The 25,007-nt window shown below is 31.7% G+C and overlaps 2 protein-coding genes across 2 annotated transcripts in view; both read right to left on the bottom strand.

Annotated features, from left to right (window-relative positions):
* Positions 1-25,007, bottom strand: part of LOC140048866 (apicoplast pyruvate carrier 1-like) — an 87,021-nt gene that overhangs the window by 48,237 nt on the left and 13,777 nt on the right. The window lies entirely within an intron of this gene.
* The window catches only part of LOC140048492 (uncharacterized), a 39,408-nt gene that overhangs the window by 9,391 nt on the left and 5,010 nt on the right, over positions 1-25,007 (bottom strand). Inside the window, exons 4-6 of the mRNA XM_072093221.1 lie at positions 23,740-23,783; positions 2,020-3,621; positions 736-880 (exon numbers count right to left, since the gene is read on the bottom strand). Coding sequence (XP_071949322.1) covers positions 736-880; positions 2,020-3,621; positions 23,740-23,783 — 1,791 coding nt within the window. The remainder of the gene's footprint in view (positions 1-735; positions 881-2,019; positions 3,622-23,739; positions 23,784-25,007) is intronic.

The raw sequence follows: 25,007 nt of genomic DNA on the forward strand, positions 1-25,007 counted from the left end.
GACAACAAATTCTAAATATGCACATTTAACTTAATAAACACACTACACTGTCATTTTTACAAAGTTTCAAAATGTTAGAAATAAATAATTCAATTTTTTAGAAAAATAAAAACACTTACTACCTTATTTTTTGTGTTGTCATCAAGGAAAAAAATGGTTTATTAATCCATAAACTTTGTAAATGAGTTGTAGTGTAGAAATACAGTAGTGATAGGGGTATGAGTCAATGGGGGAAGTGTCTGGTGTATGACTCAATCCTGTTGAACTTCAATCATTACAAGATTGAGGGCAGGCTTTAATTTGTAGCAATTATATCCTGTTATTTAAAATGGGGAATCCCTCTATTTTGAAACAAACTTATATTATGTTTATATCTGAAAGTAATGCACCTGAGCTTAAACAACCCCACCTACTTACAATATTCTGCACAAACTTACCTGATCTAATAAAATGGTTCAATAATTAACTAAAGCCGTGTTTGCACTGGACTTAAAAAATGGTACATTAACCATGGCAACTTTACCAAAGCCATAGTAATTTGTTCATTCAGTTAGTTTTAGCATGGTTTTACCAAGCTTTAACAGCTCCATTGGACCTTTAAGTTGTTTAATTTAACCCAGAGCGATTGTAGCCAGCGTTCATAGTTTTGGACAATTTTATTTAGCGATTCAGTTAATTTGACCAAATAAAGTACAGTGCGATCGAGACTTAAGTCATGATCAAGGTATACCGTACCTGTAGAGACATTAAGGTGGTCAAATGGTGTTAAGTTAGAGGCATCTGCGCCATTGCTAAGGTCACATGATAGAGGTTGCGATAACGATTGTGACAAATTGCTGGAAGATTCAAAACTCGTCAAACTTGAGCTGTCTGAAGAACCCTGAAAAACATGACATTTCTAATTAGAGCATAATTCTTGTCAGTCATATAGTAAATGTAATATCCTAGTGTTGTGAGTATTGTTTCCTTATGAAGATTGACTGATAAGATTACAAGCTAAAAATAACCTACAAAATCAAAGGAAATCTTTGTATCTTATCACACAATGTCTAGTACCCCCTCTATAATTTACAATAGAAGTTTAAAGGCGAGTTTACACTAGCAAACTTTTACAAACGCCAAATTTGTCCAAAAAAGTTTTCCAAGGATTGCTAGTAAAGATCAATTGACAAACTTCATAAAACAAGTTTGTAGACGTCTACACACTAGAAAACAAGTTTGTAGAAGTCTACACACAAGAAAACATTAGTTTGCAAAGTTTGATAAAATTTGCTAGTGCAGACTAGGATTTCTAAACCTGGTCACAAACGCTCCAAATACTTTGAAATGGCCAAATATTTCTGGTTTCCCAACAAATTCTAATATTTTTAATTGGTGAAAAACTATTCTTTGAAAAATCAATAAAACAATGAATAACTTTTGGATTGGAACAAGAAAGTATCATCATTTCCAAACACAATTCATATATACTCTTAGCTTAATCAAGTTAATATATATTCTACATAAACAGTAGAGCATGCAAACATTTTAATAATTAAATTTGTAAAAAAATGTGAAAATAACTTACCAAAACAAAACTAATAATATTCCGGTTTTTAAGGTAAAAACATTAAATACAAGCAATGCATTTTGCAAGATGAATCTTCCATTCAATTTTTATAATTTATTTGTGATAATATTACCCATGAATAATTAAAATTCAAGTTGAAAATAAAATGTTTAAGTTCACTGAAGCGTGACAGCAGGAAGATGATTTGCCAAAGTTAATTTTGAGGAAGTGTACGCAATCTGTCGTTAATGCTTCACGCTTCCAAGACGCAGCGACAAACACTACGAACCAACAGAGTGTGACGAACATATGCACATGCTCAGAAATCAATGTTTATGTGTGATTCCTGTACTTACTGTACATGTCTAGTTCTCTAAGTCTGGTTTTCAAATACATTTCAAATCTCAACTTAAAAGGGAAAGAAAAAAAACCAAAAAACTAAGAAATTTAAAAACAAAAGTGATTCTCACCTCAAGGTTAGCCTTTGAAAGAGCTAACTGATCTTCAATCAACTTCTCTGATACAACATCATTATTTGAAGAACTTGATCGTAAAGGAAGATCTCCCAAAACCCCTGAAACTCTTGTCAATGGTTTATGCCCATCCGTACAATCATATGTCCGTGTCTTATCACCTTGCTTAACAACTAATGAGTCGCTGTTCATTTTCGTAACAGGTTTATGAGAGATGCCCTGTCCAAATCTTTGCAAAGACATTGATTTTGTAATAAACCTTTCACGATTCAGATCATCTGCGTAACTATTGGTTGCGGACATGCCATGTCCAAATCGTTGCAAAGAGCTAGATTTAGTTATAAATATCTCATTCTCGGGAGATTTCAATCCTGAATGTCTGTGTGTTCTAATCAAATCCGGGGAACTAATTCCCAAATTTGAATGGTCCAGCAACAATGATCTAATTTGTTTCCTTTTTTCTTTTGATCTACTTGTATGTCTACGTTCAACATCAGATTGTTCTAGGGAATCAGAACGCGTTCTGCTTGCAACTACTCTTGTTAGAGTTGAATAAGAATCGTTGGCCGGTTTTAAACACTTATGTTTTAGACCAGGACTTCCTAGAGGAGTACTAACTGGAGTGATGCGTGTGCTTGCTGGTGCACTTCTTAGTCCTATTTTAGATTCTTTTAAAGAGCTCCACTTTTTAGTTGGTTTTGGGATATGATTACTGCCATAAATGATATTAGAATTTGAAGATTTTCTGTCCTCTCTCCTATTACGTTCATTCTGTGGAGAGCTGCTTCGTGAATGAGTTATTAACATCTTCTGATTCATCTCTGTAATTTGACTGATAAGGTGGAAATCATTTTCAATATCAAGAGGTCGAAGGTCAGGCTCGTCAGCAATGTCAAGTCGTCCTTCGTCTATTGCACGAGTAAGACTGTTTGATCTTCGCCGATGAAGTGGTTTCAGATGCTCATCAACAGCATCATCATCTTGACATGGTGTGCTACTTCTTGGACCATCAAATACTTCAGAGCTTCTTGTACTGAATGAACTAAGTGTACCAGAAGTGCGTCTGCTATCGTGGGAAGCATCTCCAGTTACAACAATACCAGGCACATGGTTTATTGTCCTCACAGAAGGTACAGTCTCACATCTTTTTCTTCTTAAATTTTGTTTAAAACTTGGCCAAACAAGTTCAGTTGGACTTCCTGGAGAGTGATCCTTTCCATCGCTAACAATGTGTGCCATTCTCTTTGAGTTATCAACCTGGTCAAGGTGCGTTTCCAACAAGCCATCCTGGTAAGCCACTCGTCCTCTAGCATTTTTTATCATTCCCATTTGTCTTGCTCTTTCAGTTGCACTATCCGTCATTCCATTCCAACTACGTGGCCGAGGTAGACTTCTTGATCCTCGTCGTGTGACTGTATTTGGCTCCAGATTTGGTGTGTCCTCCTTTTCACGCTCAGCTTTGACTCTCTCCAAGTGGTGTTGAAGTTCTTCGGGTTCTAGACGCCAATCAGCTTTGTTTGTTTCTTGAAGACTGTCATCTCTAGAGTCGTTAATGCTGGATTTACTGCTACCTCTTTCATTCTGTTGACCCACATGCGTCTACAAAGAAAAGGTAAAATTATTTATTATTCTTATTTTATAAACAATCAGCATAAAAAACATAAATATTCAACAACCGTATGAATTGGTTTATTCAATTCAGAATCTTTGAACAAATCAATCTTTGAACAGAAAACTTTTTTCATTTAAAAAGAAAGAAGAAATTGAATTTATTGCAAGTTTTCTTTTTCAACGCTCAAAATACTCCGTTAAATACAGTCGCAACTGTTCAATAGAGAAGTGGGCAAATGATGCAAACACAACCTAACATTTGAACTGTGGAAAATTAAATGTCTTCCTTCTAGAATATAATAAAGAAGATCTGAACAAGCTGACTGGTGAAGTTAACAATCTCCAAAAGTTTCAGATGTCTTCCAAACAACTTGACTCTCTCATTCTCATTCATTCACGCAAAAACGTACGAGTACTGACAAGTGAAAACAATTATTCAGCAATCGAGTGCCGTCAAACTAGAATAGTATTTCAGAAGAAATTGTGTGCGCACCTTCAAGGAAAAGTTCTTCCAGGAAAAGTTAATGGATCTACCTCGTGCTATCTGCCAAAGAATTAACTGGAACTTTTTCACATCCAATATATTTAGATAGCAACTTGTTTGCAGACAATTACAATTTGTGACATCATTGTCATTTCTAATTGTTGGGTATTTAAAATAATAGTTTAGGAAGTGCAGGATTAGGTAATTCAACCGATTCACTGTATTTTAGTAACCAAATACTTCCTTTTAAACTAACAAGTAAACCACTGATTGTTAATTCGTTTTCCATACTTTTATTGTCACTACCAGACACAGAACTTTCAAAGAGCAAAAACATGAGTTACAAGAACATAAACAAGGGTTGAAGATTGAGAGTAGCAAGATGGTCATTTTAAAAAGACCAATGTGCGTACTGTTGCTTAAAGGAACCATATCAACTATTGTAGTAAGGTGGAAATGTGATTTAAAAGTATGAATAAAATAATAAATAATTTTCCATTTTGAGAATGCAAATAAAGAATACAGGGTGCATGGTAACAGGTTGCTAATATTTAAATTTCAGAAAAGCAATGTCTAAAAAATGAGCAAATTTTATTACAAATAAATTAAATCTTTGAAACATTGTACAAACTACAAATAAACAAACATTCAAATAAAACAAACTTGATAAAAAACAGATGTTATATATAACATTAACAAATAAAAGCAAAAAGATTCTTTTTAAAAATGTTTATGAAACTGAAACAGAGAAATTAAGTTTATGTATCGAGTGACAGGTGCTAGTGTGTTAAAGTTTATAATGATATACATTCGTGTCCCCTCATAAACAAACCCTCTATGCAGACAATGTAAATTCTGAACTTGTTGGGGAATTGTGAAACCCTTTTATTACATCGTCAGCAAAACTGTGGAGTTTAAATAAATAGTCAACGACTGTGTTATAAATGGTGTGCAACCTGGTGTCTAGATTTTTTATAGTAAAAATGTGAAAAATAATATTTACAATGTTCAGAATTATTATATGCTGTTTTGCTATGAGGTGCCACAATGAATACATATTTTGTTTGTATAATTATTAAATGGCATTGTTTAAAGATATATAAAATTGGCACCTCATACTTTGCATGCTGTGTTTGTGGTAAGTAAAACCAGTGTGACAGTAGGGTTTTAACTGGAATCACACAAACTACAAATATTTCTCAGATTAAGTGTTATACGATAGTACATATGACACAATACAAAACCAAAACTATTATTAAACTAAATATGAAAGTGTTACTGTTATCGGTATAAATCATGAGAAATATAGTAATAATAATAGTTCAATCTTATATAGCGCATACTGTATAAGCAAGTTTTCAATGCGCTGTACATAATTAAAATAGACAAGAAGTGGCAATAATTTAAACTTATGAAAGACTTCAAATCTTGAAAGAGTTTAGAGTAGCACACTGTCTGATTGAAATTGGTAAGGAATTCCACAGAGTTGGAGCTGCCACAGCAAAAGCTCTTTAACCATGTAGATGTCTAGTCTAAGGAACTACTAGCAAACAAATATATTTGTTTACTTTAAATAAGTATATTATAAACTTTGTAGAAACGTTAATTTTATAGGCAATTTTGGCAATGCTTGTTATATTATAATTAAACCAACTCACAGTCACAACAATCACTGGATTCTGAACAAACATGGTAATTAAATCTTGTTTTCAAACTTCTTTAACTTAACATATTCACACTGACTATTTATTCTAATAGCATGTACTGTACGTTCACACTGGAAAAGCTAATACCATGTTTAACCCAAAGTCAATATTCCACTGGATAAGCATGTGTTCGCACTGGATCATGTAACAAGTTGAAACTCTATCTGATATAAATCCAGAAAAGATTTCTTATAAAAGTTTCCACGTCCACACATAAGGTTACTACTGTCTCGACTTGTTAGTTAGTCGAAAGAGAGCTGCGATAAATATTCATTTTTTATGTTCCAAAAGTATCAAAGTCCAATAGGCAGGTCAGTATCCGATATACTTCTTAAAGCAACCAAACATTTAATGACACCAACGGTTTCACTGACGTAGTAAACATGAGAAGTACAGATGTAAGACTAGTCTATTGTACACTATAGACAAGCATTATGAATTACTGTACAAGTCATTGTTTGGATATTATTGATATTACTCTAGTTCATATCCTGGCCTTGTTTATTTTGAGCCTTGAACCCAGAGCAATATATTAAAGCCCATGTGGGATGTATTGTAGGTGTGATTGCTTTTATTCTTCCAAATCTCAAGGTGAATGTTAGTTTTACTATTATTAATTTAATTTTTCTTGTGTTGAAACCAAAATAATACTAAAAAAAGTTATGGTGGTTTCCCACAACCCTGATCCAAGGATTGGTTATAACAATGTAGAGGTTTAAATTTTAAACCATCCGAAAATTGCGTAGATTTTTTCCCAGACAGAATAAAAGCGACAGAAACCGAACCAACACTTGTTTTTATCAGAGATTTGGACCTCAAAACACTTCGCTGCCATCATTTATGTTAAATAAAATATTTACTATTTTTTGGGTGAAAAAATATTGTCGTCAAAGCATAGAATAAATATTACAAAACATAAAAAACATTTTTAAAAAAGTACTAAGATAATTTTTCTCCTTAATTTTCAGTTGATGAAAATACATGTATATAATTCTCAACAAAACAAGTTGTACGTAGGCCGACCTAGACCTATGTCAGACAATGGATGTGGTATTGTCGTTATCGAATATTCACAAACTTTACATTCCTAATAAATGCACCATAATCTATTCAAAATAAGAAGATCAAATGCACAGAAATGAACACTAAAGAGGATTTTTCAATAATCCTGAAAAATTTATATCAGACAAAGCAAAAGAGACACCCACAAAATAAATAGTTATTAGCAAGTTCTAACGAGGATAAAAAAAAAGCAAATGGCCTGCACTGCTGAGCATAGAGATCCCAAGTGCAATGTATTTTAAATAAAATTCTAAAGCTCTGTTTACACTATCAAACTTTATGTGACAACAAAATGTGATGTGCCCATATATGGACATGATGATGGACCATATATCACTACCATATTTGGGCACATCACACTGGTTTGATAGTGTAGACAGAGCTTAAGTAAATTTTGGAAGTAAATTTAAAATTAAAGTACCGTAGTGCTCAGTTAATAAATAAAATTTCATTTTGTTATACAACTTTGTTTACAAAAAATGTGTATGACATAGAATGTTTATAACTTTGTTTCTATAGAAACCGTGAGTTACAGCCAGTTAGTCTAGTCCGCAGACAACCAGTAGTTAAAGGACAAGTTCAGAATCATCAACAATACAGGATACACACGGCTTCCTGCTTAAAACATGAGTACTTTTACACAAACACAGTAGAAATGCTGAAACCTGGCGAAGACATAAAGTCTATCTGTATGAAACGAAACACCCGCTTTAACAGTCTCATGTTTCTATTTAATTAACAAACTCACTGAAGCAAATAAAATATTTCTTTTACAATAGATCACAATCTTAACAGTTTGTAATGAACTTGGATCTATCAATTTCTACTATTAGTCCATCTTTCTTCTAGCAGTGTCGGTGACAATTAAAATCATTGTCACCTGGATTTATTAAGGGAATTTATTGTTGGCACGACAGTCAATCATTGACATTATTATCATGATTATTAGTACTAATCTGTTTTTATTGTATTATACTGTCAACACTAATATTGTTGTAATAATCAATTTTAGTTTTATCAATCATCAATCACAATTAATGTTATATACTGTCTACAAACTATTATTATACCAAGGGATTGTGAATAGAAATGGTTCCCACCAGTACGATGGATTGAAAGAGGATAAGTAGAGAAAATTGGAACAGAAAAAAGGTAGAAAAAATGTTGGGAGAGAGGGTGTGGGGGAGAGGGGGGATATATTACGAGAACCGTGATCTCAGATATTGCGGAGTGCATATAATAACAATGTTGAAAACTGTATGTCATCTTGTATGTCACCATCTATCATGTCATGTCATCTTGTATGTCACCATCTATCATGTCATGTCATCTTGTATGTCACCATCTATCATGTCATGTCATCTTGTATGTCACCATCTATCATGTCATGTCATCTTGTATGTCACCATCTATCATGTCATGTCATCTTGTATGTCACCATCTATCATGTCATGTCATCTTGTATGTCACCATCTATCATGTCATGTCATCTTGTATGTCACCATCTATCATGTCATGTCATCTTGTATGTCACCATCTATCATGTCATGTCATCTTGTATGTCACCATCTATCATGTCATGTCATCTTGTATGTCACCATCTATCATGTCATGTCATCTTGTATGTCACCATCTATCATGTCATGTCATCTTGTATGTCACCATCTATCATGTCATGTCATCTTGTATGTCACCATCTATCATGTCATGTCATCTTGTATGTCACCATCTATCATGTCATGTCATCTTGTATGTCACCATCTATCATGTCATGTCATCTTGTATGTCACCATCTATCATGTCATGTCATCTTGTATGTCACCATCTATCATGTCATGTCATCTTGTATGTCACCATCTATCATGTCATGTCATCTTGTATGTCACCATCTATCATGTCATGTCATCTTGTATGTCACCATCTATCATGTCATGTCATCTTGTATGTCACCATCTATCATGTCATGTCATCTTGTATGTCACCATCTATCATGTCATGTCATCTTGTATGTCACCATCTATCATGTCATGTCATCTTGTATGTCACCATCTATCATGTCATGTCATCTTGTATGTCACCATCTATCATGTCATGTCATCTTGTATGTCACCATCTATCATGTCATGTCATCTTGTATGTCACCATCTATCATGTCATGTCATCTTGTATGTCACCATCTATTTTGTTATGGTTGAAAGAGCTAGAGTACCATTGTCTTCCTGACTAGAGTACTATCACTTAAAAAGTACATCAAATATACAAGAATGACTTACCTTTTTGATAAAAATATCTTAAATTGACGATTTAATGACACATTTCATACATACACCACATACACACAATACAATCCAACACATTAATGACACAATGTTATAAGAGTTTTTCACACTTTGCTGTGCATGGTGTGAAATTACCAAATGCTATGTCTATATCTACAATAATTCATACAATATTGGTATTATTCAACACACACTGGGAAGCACTGTTGTAATAAATACATCGCTACACATACCAATCAACAGATGCCTATTGTCCATTGAAAATAATGTTTTACTCACTCTTGTGGTTATCATATATAGATATCCCTTAGGGTTAAAAAGCCATGGTCTGTCTTCTGAAAGTCTAGAAAATTATTGCGTGGTGTATAGAACACAGGAGACACCAATATTTATGATATTAGAGTTTTCTAGATCTAGAAAACTCTAATATAATCTGAGTTTTCTAGACACCCTAACCAGCTGCCGGTATAAAGGTGTATTTATACAGACTACACAGGCTGGCAGTAACAGTAAGAAGAAAATACTGCATGCTGGTCCCGCATTGGATATGCATCCTCCCTGAGCAGGTTTCCGCTCAACTGCCCGTATGCTCCACATTTTGTGAAAATGGTCATAAGAAATATTAAATATAGATTCTACTTTTTGTTTTTTGTTTACCGTTACCGCTCGTCTGGTGTAAATTGCCCTTTGTAGAAATAGATTTTTCTTGGTTGTTCATAATATAAATTTTAATCAGCAGATAAATAATATTAGCATATTATAGAATCAAAATATAACAATAACGAAATGTCAAGGATATGTTTTATACTTTGACGACCAAAGGACAGCTTTTTTATAAGCGTACCAACAAACACAGAGTCATTGTGTAGTTCATTATTTTTCAATTTCGGTATCAATGAACATAATCCTGCCATTTTAACAAACAAATCTGTTGCAAACTAGGTTTATTTCTGATTTATAGAAAATATTTATCTATAACAAAGGTTACAATTAGAAATGACAATTATTGTTGATTGACAAATTATGTAAAAAAAGGTTTATAAAAATGTAATATATAAAATACTAGTGCAAGAATACTCACAATTAAATAGTAAAAATTAAGTTTATGAGATGACATATTTTGTAAAAGAGTTGGTACAGTGGTGTTATTTTTTATATACACTATATAATTAGTCATGCTTTAATACAATCGATTGAAAAAATCACAAACGCTATTGAGAATAAAGAGTTCACACTAGGAGTTTTCCTTGATTTATCAAAAGCGTTTGATACAATCGATCATGATATATTATTAGATAAGTTAAGATTTTATGGTATAAGAGGAGTTCCGCTAAACTGGTTCTCAAACTATCTTAAAAAAAGACTACAATACACATTTATTGTTAATACTGCATCTAGTAAAATGACAGTAAACACTGGAGTTCCTCAGGGATCCATATTGGGTCCATTATTATTTCTTATATTCATTAATGATATTAGTCTAGCATGTAACCATGTAGACATGATTATGTATGCAGATGACACAAATGTGTTTTATAGTCACAATGATATTACTCAAGCTTTTGATACAATGAACCAGGAGTTATCTATACTTTCGGACTGGTTTATTGCTAACAAATTAACGCTAAATGTAAACAAATCAAAATATGTTATATTTAAGGCTAGAAATAAGTCAGCTGACACTACCTCACTAGAATTGAGGATGGGAAATGAATGTATAGTAAAAGCTACTGAAGTTAAATTTCTAGGCTTATTTCTGGATGAAACTTTATCGTTTAATTATCATGTAAATGAGGTAGCAAACAGTATTTCTAGAATAATTGGTGTCTTAAACAAAGTGAAGTCTATGTTATCAAGTAAAATCTTGTTAACGGTATACAATGCACTTATATTACCTAGAATAACGTATGCTATCACAGTATGGGGTGCTACTTCTGCTACAAACTTAAACCGTATACATATTCTCCAGAAAAAAGCACTTAGAAATATTTGTCATGTTCATTTTATGCATCCTTCTCATCCACTTTTTATTTCAACCCAAACATTAAATATTTTTGACCTTTATACGAAACACACTGCTATATTTATGTATCAATATAAACATAATCTATTACCTGAATCATTTAATAACTTATTTAGTACATCTGCCTCATTCCATAATTACTCAACTAGAAACAGGTCAAACTACTGTCCACAACTAAAACGCACCAAAGTCGGACAGCAATGTATTTCCTACCAAGGAACACATATTTGGAACAATTTAACAGACTATATAAAACAATCCCCCACTTTAAGTTTGTTTAAACAGAGATTAAAGCAATATTATAACAATAGAAATATTTAAGTTAAGTAAATCACATTATGTTATTTTGGTTTGTTCTTTTTGTTTGTACTAATTGTTTGATCTTTTTGTTAGGGTTACATGCTTAAAGCACTTGTGCTTATTTTGTATCCCATTCCATTATCTTATTATTTGTATTGTATTTGTATATGTTTTTATTTTGATTATGGAATAAAAATGTCGATGAATTGAATTGAATTAGTTTGACAAAAAAATGTGATGTGGCCAAATATGGTAGTGATATGTCCAAATATGGTAGTGATATGGCATCATTATGTCCATATATGGGCACATCACATACAGTTTTTATAGTATAGACAGAGCTTTACACAAATTAGAGGCTGGTGATAAGCATCAAGATTGGCATTGTTCTCAAATTTACTACTTTAACTATTATAGTTGTAAGTAGATACTAAAGAAAAATCATTAAATAGATCCAATTATTAAATTAAATCCAAATTGCTCTATTATATCATATCAATTATTTTAATGAGATTTTGATTTCAATATCATTTTACAACAAAGGTAGGTTTAAGGTGTATGAATATTACATTGCTTTATATGGACTGATTCTGAAGCAAATCAACAAGAGAAAAGACAAAAAAAATTTAAAAGAATAAACTGACCAGCAGCTGATGTATGACTACAATCTTTAGCTAATAATTTGGTTTTTTACCTTATTTCAAATAACAAATTTGAGAATAAAAATATATTGTTTGTACTGTACATATAAACACATCACCTTAAAACCATGGAGGTAAACCCAAACCAAATTCATAAAACATTGCCTAAATTAAGAACATACAGATTAGACATACAGTACGTATAACTTAAAATAGTTTGAAAAAATTTAAAATGAAAAGAAAACTATTAGCTAGAACCTACCTTTCTCTTCCTGTGACTGTGAACAATAAATACAGAGCAAATGTTGCTACTTTTAATATATAACGTCTGAACATACATCTCCCAAAAAAAGACAGGAAAAAAAAAACTGAGATCAGGAAGTTATTGAACGATTTGTACAAGACATACCGGTACCTTCACCTAACAGGTGAGAATAAAACACTTTACAGAGAAGGCTTGTAGAACCATCAAATAAACTAAAATTAAGCAGCATAAACAGTTGAAAATATCACTTGACAAGAGAACAATAAACAAGGTGTATTCCAGAGACCTATCAATAAGATCTTAAACAATGCTAAGAGATAATGTTTGTAAAAAACATAGTTCTTTAAAAAAACAGTATTACAATGGAGACATTTCAAAAAAACGATGTAATTCAAAAATGGTATTACTCGACCAAGAACATTAAAAATACAATCATATTTATACTCCACGCCTTGTCTGAAGCTAAGACATGAGACATCTCAGGAGAATACCAAATTTTATGAGAATCAATCTTTTTAAAGTTACAGGCTAATTGCATGCAGAGTGTGACCCTGCCTTGAGGAGGTAAACTATCTGATGACATGGTGTACTATTTCACTCAAGTTTACCTATTTTGTACCACTTACCAGAAATTAAAAACGTATAATCATTCCATTTTACTTCACAAGTCTGTAGCTATCTAATATTTTAACCAGAAATAAAACTGTAGATGTCAAGAAAGATACTCAGGTCAAAGTTGATAAAACCTTGATAAACACTTTCAGTGATTATAGTTGGTGGTGTTGTCACGTTTCACTGACTTTTATAAACACATAAACTTAGCGATTTGGTTGGATTAAAGTTGATATTATTAACCTTTTACCATTGAAAATTAAACTAAACTCTTTTAAACTTTTTTTTAATTAAAACCGAGAAACGGAATGTGCATTCAATAAAGCATACCTTTGTTACCTTCTTTAAAAGAACATTTAAAACACTCTCTGAAAAGATTTAAAAGAGGACATGTTGGCAGAAATTAATGGGATATTCCAATTAGGCAATACATGATCATTACAACATATTTCCTTTTAAACATTCCATCCCTTGGTAAACATTGACTTCCTTTAGTACAATGGAATTTCTTGGAATTATAAAATCTCTACTCTAAATATAGTAACTAATTGATATTTTTGACAAAATTAAAAAAGTACTCATGTACACTGGGCCCTTTTAGGTTTTATTTTCACATCACAGATGGCCCACTAAAAGGCCCCAGAGGTTTGGTTGATGGAGCTCTATGTTTGGTTATAATTGCATGGTACTGGTATTAAATGCCAAATTATATAAATGAAAAAAACATATAAACTGTCTTCATCGATAGATAATGTTTCTTTCATATCAAAATGGATGATTCTACGAAATGACACAATTTTCATAAATAACAATTAGTGTTTTAAACACATTTATAATTTTATTTTACTAAACAATTAACCATCAGAAAGAATTGTAAATATCGCCCTCTATATTTAAGTACGAGTAATCTTTTTAAATGGCCACATATTTTAATGATCCTACTGAAATAACAAATAGTTTGTTTTGATATATATAACGAAGTAAAGTATTAATTATTTATTTATACAGGATTACACAATCAGGTAAAAGAAAAACCTGTTTTCCATTGCAGTCCTGTCTAAATTTAGTTTTGTGAAAAAAATTAGATTGTATCTAGCTGTGAATGATCAGCAATTGTCGGGTAGGTTATTCCATATTTTAGCGCCTGTAACTTTGAACGACGAGTTATAAAAAAGATAACTACAAAATAGCACATCACTTTCACACACAGGGACAATACAAAAATACTTATTTAGATTTAAACAAAAAAAAACTCTTTTAAATCGTCCAATGTAAATTCCAATATGTGTGGAACTTCATTCAAAACTTCTATAATATTTGATGTAAAAAGTCTCCAACATTTCACAAAATACTTTATAACTGTTTTATACAAAAACCATGCTTTTATTTGGCCTGGGCATTTTTTCAAATTTAATTATGTGGTTAATAACAAATACCTGTTTTTGTTCTTTTTAACCAATGCTAAAATTTGAAATTTTTCTAAAAACTGGTACTACCACACACAACAATTCAGATTTTCAACAATAAAAACCACTGATGCAAAATGAACTGACGTATAAATTAGCCCCATAAATATTCATAAAATGTGGTTCCTTTGAAATACACAGATAGCGACGACACAACACACTCAACTAAGCACGCTGTTCTATTGAATATTTCATAAGCTTTAAGTGCTGCTAAGCCCATCATTGATAAAAGCTATCTAAGTCATCACCCATCACAATAGCATTTGTCTTTCCATTTTACATTCCAAAGTACAGCGTTGTTTCCTATTCGGTTTCACATTTAGAATGTAGAGTAAGTCGTTAAAAAGCAGTTGTATAAAAATATCTCAAATGTATAAATCAATTTTATTTTTATCATATATTTTACGTTAGAGTACATGTATATCTTCAATTAATGTTACCGAAAACAATTACATATTTTTTAAAATCATTTATCTCTAGTTCAAACATTCTTGTTTGCATGGTTTCAAAGCAAATTTTTTAAAATGTCTTTAATTCTCAGTTTTTTCTTAATACAATTTATATTTACCATGTTACTTATACAACACATTAACTACCACTTTTTCAATACAGTTTCATTAACAATAAACTTTTATTAAGTTTTTATATCTGAAAAATGTCAACAAATTCCCAGGACAAATGACAGTCTATTTTAGTATTCACTGGAGTGTTTATGAGTTGTCATAGATACAGTGTCAAACACTGTGTAAACAGTGTAATGTAAACTGGAACGGTCTCTCTTGAGATATTCTACAAAGTAACTTTATCCCTACAATATTTTTATTATGTCATACTTGATTCATAATGGTGTGAAAGCACTTGTTCCAAAAGTCAATACTGACAATTTAAAATGGATTTCTGGCGGTAGAATTTTATTTATAGGGTCGAGTAAATTAGTGTTTTGAGGCACCCTTACAACCCACCAACCATTGCCACCCACACAAACTCCTAAAATCTAACCTCAAACAAAAGCTAACCTCACAATGCAAATTATAACCAAAACTGAAGCAAAATTGGGGTGACAAATTGTTTGTAACACTAGATGTGCAAACTTAACTGAATTTTATAACCATGAACCTAACTCAACTAAATAAACAAATAAATATACAGTAGGCTGAAATAATTTATCAGTTTCAGAATAATATCAACAGCATCACTCAAAATATGCTATTTTAAAATAAGTAACTTAAAAATAAGTAATAATAATGTTGTGTAGGCTAAGTCTGAGCTGAATAAAATAAGATAATGATACGCTGTAAATTTTACTTGTTACAATAAAGTATATTGATGTAAATACATACTAAATTGTAGGAAAACTATTTCCACATTTGGTAAAACACATGTGAAACTGACGATCACTACCAAAACTAAGGGTCTTTCCCACATGGTCTAATGACAATTGTTGGGTTTCAGGAGGAGCTTCAACCATGGAGGTAAAAAATAATGCTTTAACCACATAAGTGTCTAAAGTTTAAGAAATTAATGCCGACTAAAGAACCCCTTTCTTACCTGCTGCAATTGATTTTGTTTCATCCACTGGTTAACATAGTTGTCATCTTCCGTTATCAAGACTTCCTCGGTCATTTCAGCATCATCAGTACTACTACTACTATCAGTAGATACGTTTGATGGTGTATACCCTCCCCTATGCCAGTTATCTAGAGGCATGGTACCTGGATAATTTGATACATCTGACATTCTCCGCAGATCTCCGTATCCCATAAATCTCCTTAATTCCTTTTGCCGTTGTCTTTCCTCCAACACATCTTCAACGATGCTCACCAGATCATTCTGGTCGGTTAGAAGACTACAACTATTGTCAACCATCTTTGTTTTAGTTTCCTTTTTATTATCCAATCCGCTGACACCATCGAGTATCTTCCTTTGTCCCATCTTTAATTCGCGGATATCCAACATCATAAAGTCTAAGCAAATTTGCAGTTTTGCTAAATCAAGAGTCGATTTTGCTTGTTCTGTGTTCATTCTTTCAATTGCTGAAACAACATCAACAATTTTATTCAGGACCGTAATTGCGGATTCATTTTGGTTGTTAGATGCATGATGTCCTTTTGAATCAGATTGACTATTTCTAGAATTATGTCGGTAATCCTTTCTGCTGGACTGATTGTCATACTGACTCTCTTCATCATCTTCACCTTCTACTTCATATATTGTATTTTTGTATTCTTCTTGATCATATAAATTTTGACCATTAACTTCAGACTTTGATGATGAACTTCTCTTCATGGATGTTTTAAAACGGTTTAAATTGTCTCTTGACATACCAAGATGGTCAAAACTTCCAAACGTTTCATCTTCCATTTCATCCCACGAGAGATTGCAATCATCATCCTCCCAAATACTTGGCTCAGAATAACCATCACTTGAACTGCACAGTTCTGCGTCAGCAGCATCTTTATCTGGTGTACCTTCTTTAGACATTGTTCCATCTGACTCACCAGCAGTATCCTCTTCGTTGATATCGTACTCAGAATTATTTTCTATGTCATGTTCATCAGTCTTTAATTTATTTTTGTTTGTGTTGCTATGTTCCACTTTGTTATCGGTGTCAATGTTGTCTACCTCATGTTCACTACTGTGGAGATCAGCAAGTGGAACCGACAAGCTTTCAAGGTCAGAATCAAAAGCGTAACTTTGTCGGTTTGAAAAAGATTCCATAAGTAGTTCAAATGTGGAATTTGCTCTTTCTGCTTCTGGAAGCTTCCAATTTGGAACATTTATAGATTCTGCGCAAGTTTTTAAATGTTCAAGACTCTTTTCAAGAACGTCCTGGAATTCTGCTGTAGATTGAGGTCTAGAATTAGCTATCCTTAGTAAATTCTGCCGCATTTCTTCATCCTTTGTATTACAACATTGAGTAGGCCTATAACTTTTCCCTGAGTTGATTGTAATTTCAGGTTTGCGTTTATCTTGAGTTATCACTGTTTTCTTCATATCGGTTTTTAAATGTGTAGCAGGCACATCACATTCTTTCTTACAATGTATTCCGTCAGAAGTTGATGCATTATCATTGCTTTCTAAAAGATCATAACTCCTGTATGTGACTTCAGGATACTTATTTCCATTAGATTTTCTGCTGCCTTCTGAGCATAACACAGGTTTAGGTTTAAAACTGTTTTCAGTTTCATGGTATTCGGTGGTATGTCTATTACTTTCATTATAAAGAGTATTGCTAACCTTGAAATTATTTTCCTCCTTTGTTTTCACAGTTGTTGATTTCTCATTTGCAGTTTGATTTAAATAATCTAAACTTTCAGAAACAATTTCATCCAATTGTTTTCGTAGTTCATCAGATTCAGGAGGTGGCCTTTTGCGAAAGTGTTTGAAATATGCCATCATTTTGAAATTCAAACATCAGTGACTCAAAATATATTTAAAAATTGACAAATAATTACTGAAATTTTGCGAATAATTTCCAGAAAATCCATGAATATATCCTCCTTCCAATATCAAAACAGGAAACAAAACGTGTAAGTACATTACCAAACAAATTCAGATGGAACTTAGATGCAAGAAACTGTATAAATACACTGGTTCTTGTGTATTATGCTGTACTGTTATACCCTGTATAACAACAAACGTTGTCGGTCTTGACATAAAATTTAATCAGCCTATGTTTTAAAGTGTCAGTCCTCATGATTTATTACGATGCTTAGAAACAGCCTATCACCTTTGCACTGCAATGAAACTCCAATTTTAACAACCATTATGTCACACTTCATAAATTATAACTTGAAAATGATAAAAGATTCAGTTCACATGATGATACAATTGCCTTGGATGTTGATGAATATAAGTTATCTTGAAGCATAGATACTATAGTACTGGAAGAAACCTTATGATATCACTGTTATTTCATTTTAAAATAAAATGAAAACTAATCCAATCTAGTACTGTTGAGATGCATCTGATGTCCACATTTGAGGTCTGTTCAAACTGAGAAATTTGATTTCAAGATTTTAAAACATTCAAATATAAGTACCTATTGTCAGAAATAATTACCTCAAAACAAAGAAATTTCAAAATGAACTTGCTGGTACTGAAATTAGCATAAACTCAATGACGACAAATTAATGAATTTCCAAAAATACAAAAGATTTTGTAAATAGCCGAGTTTTTATTTGAGCTGTACTTCCAAAGATCAACGTAGACAATCATTTACTGTTCATCAAAAACAAATCCTGAAATTTCTCACTAAACACAACACAACAGATAAATCCACTTATTCATGAATACTTTGCTATAATCAATTGTAAAGATTTCCTCTTTTTAGACAGATCAACTCTTCGCGTCAACACAAATGAATAAACTAAACTAATCCAAAAAGAATAAACAATTGGACTTGCCTACCCGCCAAACATAGGATTTTCACTGGATAGCAGTCAAGATCTTTAGAATTATTTTGCAAGTTCCTTTGAAAGGGATTCTCTCATGCTTACGTACACCCCCAGACATCCATGAGCGCTCAAGCATAATAGGAGAAATTTATGTGAATGTTCGGATACGTACAAATAAGCTAGGCATTCAGGACAACAACCAATTAAAATGACAGCATCTTAACTGGATTTTCCAATGAAACAAACTGCAGTAATGGATACAATTACTTCAGTAAAAATTTGATAATTATAATAATAAATTTCAATATTAAAAACACAATTTGGTACATTAAATTATTTACGATACAAGAATACATTCAATACAATTTAATATATTAAATATTTATGGTACTGTATTTACATTCAACTTTAACATAAAATGACAGCATCTTGACTGGATTTTCCAATGAAACAAACTGCAGTAATGGATATTACTTCAGTAAAATAATAATAATGATAATAAAATAAAAAAAATTCAATATTAAAAAACACAATAATATGTTAAACACAATTGGATATATTAAAAATTCATGACATTTATGTTCGACTAACATAAAATGACAGCATCTTTACTGGATTTTCCCATGAAACAAACTGGAATAATGGATATTACTTCAGTAAAAATGTGGTAATATAATAATAATCAATTTCAATATTTAACAAACAAAAATTGGTACATTAAATTATTAACGATACAAGAGGATACATTCAACACAATTTGATATATTTAATATGGTATTTACGTTTGCCTTTAACATGGATTCATCAAAGTGCATCAGTAAATAATACATTATTGCACATAATAAAATATTATTATTCTATTCATCATAGATATGAGTCACAAACACTAATAAAAACAATTCAAACGTAATGTCTAATTTGACATTATTAAGAAAAATTCAATGTTTCAGACTAAAGTTTAAAAAGGGAACTTCCAGCGGAAACTTTGATAAATTAATCAGGTCTATTGAACTATTGAATCAGTTCAATTCATAAAGACAATTGAGATAATACCATCAGGAAGAGTCTAGTGTGCCTTAAAGCTTGGTTCCCACTAGAACGTAACGCAAGGACGTAAACGCAATGCAAGCGTTTTAACCAATGACAAGCGAAGTTATAGACAATTAGCAATCACAAGCGTATAAGCCATCGCTTGTGATTGGTCACTTCACTTGTGTTGCGTTACGTCCTTGTGTTGCGTCGCTAGTGGGAACCACGCTTTAAGGGGGATTTAGTAGAATAGTACCAGAGGGGTGCTAAGCATAGTATTAAACAGTTTAAAATTTGCTTTGCTATAATGATGCTATCAGTGAATCCTTTAAAAAAAACATGGGGGGGGGGGGGGTGCGCGGAGTGTTGCCTACTGAAATGTGCCATGGTTTTCACTCACTTATATACTTGTTAAAAATGTAATCAATCCAATTATCCTTTCCCCTGTCCTTTGAGTAGTTATGTTAATAAAGGCATATTATCATGCATATCAGAAGTTAACATTGATCAATATTTTTGTTTATTAGTCAAGATACATTAGTTAAGGCTGAAATGCATTAGGCCCTCAACACTTAAAAAACCGTTTCTATTAATATACATATAATATCCAACAACTGGGGCTTCTCAAATTAGTTCTTTCATCTGCTGTATTTATTTTGACTTCAAATACATTTTTTGGGTTAAATGTTTGATAAATCTTCCCCCAGTAATGTTAACAAAAACATTAATAGAAACAGTACATATATCACAGTAAACTATTGAACTCTCAATCTGCTAATACTTTACACAAATTATACAAATTAACGCGATTAATTCTAACCTCTTGATCTAGGAAGCTGTAAACAGTTAAATGCACCGACACACAATTGCTCATTTGTGTCGTATAGAATTTCGTAAACAATACAATTAGCTCTTCAGTAGAGAATACAATAGCTGTATTTAGAAGAGGATGCTGTGATGTTTATGCACTAATAAATAAAAAAATAAAATAAATGTAGCATGTTTTTTTTCTTTGGCTTTTTATATTACAAAGTACATGTTGCTTACGGTAAATGTCTTCCCCTAACACTCCCAAGAAAAGATGTTGTATTAATAGTTAGCAAAACATTGTAACAAATATAAATAATTCTGGAGATATTTTCCAACGCAACAAACGTATGAAATAATATTGATTTGAACATGCTATAAATCTGTACCGAATAGATGTATTGAAAATTTGAATTACTAATAGAAATTTGATAGGAGCAAAATTATGTTAACTTTCAACACAACACAGAGAAGTTGACCTTTATTAGTGCAGTAGTAATTGGCAGGGAAATTAATTAAACCACCCAAGATGCCAACAAATAAACCCGTCCCCCCCCCCCCACAAATGTTTTACAGAAACGGGAAAGAGACTATATGAATTTCTATGGCGCCAGTGCTGTGAGCTTTGAGGGTTACGTCTTGTTAACGTTTAAACAAATATTTAGAATCTCATTCATAAAGTCTTTGAGTAGCCTGAAGTCATTTTACCATGTTTATTCCATCCCTTGTCAATCACGTCTGTGACAGTTTATTAAACATCACCAATCATTCATAGAAATCTGTCAATTTATGACATTTTAAGAATGAGAACTTGGTAAATAACTAGAACGTGTGTATAGTAACAACAATATCATCACCAACAAAAACAACACTGTTGAAAGACTTGCATGGTATGAGAGTATTATATAAATAAAGTAATGCTTTCAATACAATCAGCAAAAAACATTCTTGAGAAAATCGAAATTTCTCCCAAGCATTTTATAAGTGAATACAGTAGGAACTGGGACACCCCTATTAAGAGGACCCTCTTCAAACTGACAACACATGTTTTAATGACAGCCAACCAACATTCAAGAACCTCTATTAAGGGGACACTTTGTGTTTTCATACAAAGCCAACTAACAGTCTAATTTCGACTTATCATTCCAGTGGAATAGACCCAAGTGCGAGAAATACAAGCATGACACTACAGCATTAAACCCTGGACCTGAAGGCAATCATTTTAACTACCAAAAACAAATACCGGTAATAGAAATATTAATATATATTACAATTATCAAAATAACTATTTAAAAAAAATTTATGTTTTTGGCCACTGAAATAGGAGATGTGCTTTATTACTCAAGATATAGCAAAAATAATAGAATAATATTTGCATATCAAATTTAACATATTATTACAGGTGGTATATTATTTTATTACGCCTACGGACGGAGTACACTATTCATAGTGTAACATATAGAAATAACTTTATTATTGAAGTAGAATAAACTGTATATACAGCAGTGTGACATACTATAAGAAGAATTGAATGAGTGCGAACTTATAACACAAGTAATAAATAATCCCAAAAATAAACACACAAGAACATATCTATCAGTACAATGGCTTTATAGTTAACAATACACTATGTAAGCTGTTGCAACACTGATAATTGACAACTTCCCATAGTACAAACTGAAAGAACTAGACCGTGACCTATAGTGTAAAACAAACTGCATTCTATGTCGTTTTAACTGTAGTTAGTTATAAGCAAAGGAAAACAGCATCAAACACCATGTTACAGGGCATTTCAACTACCGATAATAATATTTTTAAGAATTTAAGAACAGATTAACAATTTTTAAAAAGAGAAGGAACTAGACAGTGACCTACAGCATGAAAACAAACTGTATTCTATGTTGTTTTAACTGTAGTTAGTTATAAGCAAAGGAAAACAGCATCAAACACCATGTTACAGGGCATTTCAACTACCCATAATAATATTTTTAAGAATTTAAGAACAGATTAACAATTTTTAAAAAGAGAAAGAACTGCTTGCTTAGACAGTGACCTACAGCGTGAAAACAAACTGTATTCTATGTCGTTTTAACTGTAGTTTAGTTATAAGCAAAGAAAAACAAAATCAAACACCATGTTACAGGGCATTTCAACTACCCATAATAACATTTTTAAGAATTTAACAGATTAACAATTTTTAAAAAAGAAATAACTAGACCGTGACCTACAGCGTGAAAACAAACTGTATTCTATGTCGTTTTAACTGCAGTTAGTTATAAGCAAAAGAAAACAGCAACAAAAACCATGTTACAGGGCATTTCAACTACCCATAATAATATTTAAAGTATTTAAGAATAGATTAACAATTTTTTAAAAGAGAGGGAAAAGCAACAATGGAAATGCTTTGTTTTTTGTTAGTAAATCCTTCGTTGTTTTTTTTTTAAATCCTGTAATACTATCACTTTTGTTAGTATTATATTTTGTACATGTTATATTCTACACAAGTTTTCTGGTAAATAGTCCAATTCTTAAAAATCACTTTTGTTTACTCTTGTATGTTATTATACCTCTGGACGCACCTTGATTCAAGAAGTGTGCCACTGTTTCAAAAGTGTATCTTCCAAAAATATAATTATTTTATTATTTCTATAGCACTTTATAAAGGTCATAGATAATAATTTTACTGGAACGGGAAACAAAACAAAAAATAGCTAAAAATAGGAATTTTTAAGAATTGTCGGCAAGATTTCAGATTTGAACAGTACAGTATAAGATATTCTTGAATTCAAAGACAGTTTAATTTATTAATTATTTCATATCTGATATTCACACCTGTTTTGTCCATTAGTACTTAACAAATAATAAAACAGAATAATGAGAGGCAGTAGGAAAGAGAGAAAATTAAAAAGCCTGTGAAAATTGGTATAATGGTAGTATTACTATAAATGTAAAACGCTCACTTTATATTAAAATGCCATAGAGGGCACACATGGAGCTATATACTGTAATAAAAGACATTAATGTATACAACTTACATCAAGATCTGTACCCATCAGGTTGTGCAACATACGACCAACATCTGTAAATAATAAGGAAGAACAATCGTTATAAATGCTATGACAATGAACAATTTTATCCAAATTAAAATAAATTACCATTGTTATCTCATAAATTACTATTATTCATTTTATTCATACTGTACTACACATGTACTAGTAGTAGTATTTAGTATCATTGTTTTTCTGTTATTGTTGATGGTTGTGTTCATTATTCATATTAAAATATTTACATAAAATCATTTCCATAATAAATAATTGTATAAATATTTAGAATAAAAATGGAAAAAAAACTAGAGTATGGCTAAAAGAGAAAGAAACCTCAGATAGAAAAGGAAATTAATGTCAATAGAGGGGAAATTAATTTAAAAATGTGAGGTCACCTCACAGTTTCAATACTACCAAATATAATACAGTTTACATACACACAGTACTGAGACTATGGAACTAATTGTTGTTTATAAATTGCATTAAAAAAAATTAACAAGTTTCAACAGGAAAAAAGAGGTGGCAGTATACAAGTTTAACTTTTCTAATGTCAGAGTGTTGTAGCTATGTTGCAAAGTGTATTTATTTCACATCAAGAAAACAGTAACAACATTAAAAATAGTGCTAAATTACATTACAATTAACATTTTGTTCAGAAATTGTTTTAATTGAAAATAGTTGTTTACAAAATCAGAGAATACATGGGATTGCTAAAACAATGGGAGAGCACCAGCATACATACTCTCATATACCCATGACCTTAAATTTAAGTTATGGTACTGTATCTATTGGAAGAATAGTATAGATATAGACTAAGCTATAATAACTGTGACCTAGACAAAATATAAAAAAAATAACTTCACCTAACAATAAAATGGACACGCAGAGTAACAAATGAACAAGTATAAATAAAAGCATTAACCAAAACATTAATTAAAGATAAATATAAATCTCACGATTGGTATAAGTGACTCTCTGGTGTCAACAGGAACGGCTGTGAAATGCACCTAGTCTATCTAGTTGATACAGTAGATGTGATAGGTGCATACTAAAAACACACAATCAGTTGACATTTTAACGCTTAAATGGACGTTTTCAATAACCTACTTCTAGATGTTAAAAAGCAAGGGTATTGCTTTACAATTAAACTCTAAGAAAAACAACAGTATAGCTTTACTACCTGCTATGAAACTGTTCAGTTTGTTTTAAAAAGTTAGGTAATGAAGTGTAAGGTACTTGGTAATTGGGCTTTTGTTGTC

This window comes from Antedon mediterranea, chromosome 5, assembly GCF_964355755.1.
Source record: "Antedon mediterranea chromosome 5, ecAntMedi1.1, whole genome shotgun sequence".
NCBI classification, from domain to species: domain Eukaryota; kingdom Metazoa; phylum Echinodermata; class Crinoidea; order Comatulida; family Antedonidae; genus Antedon; species Antedon mediterranea.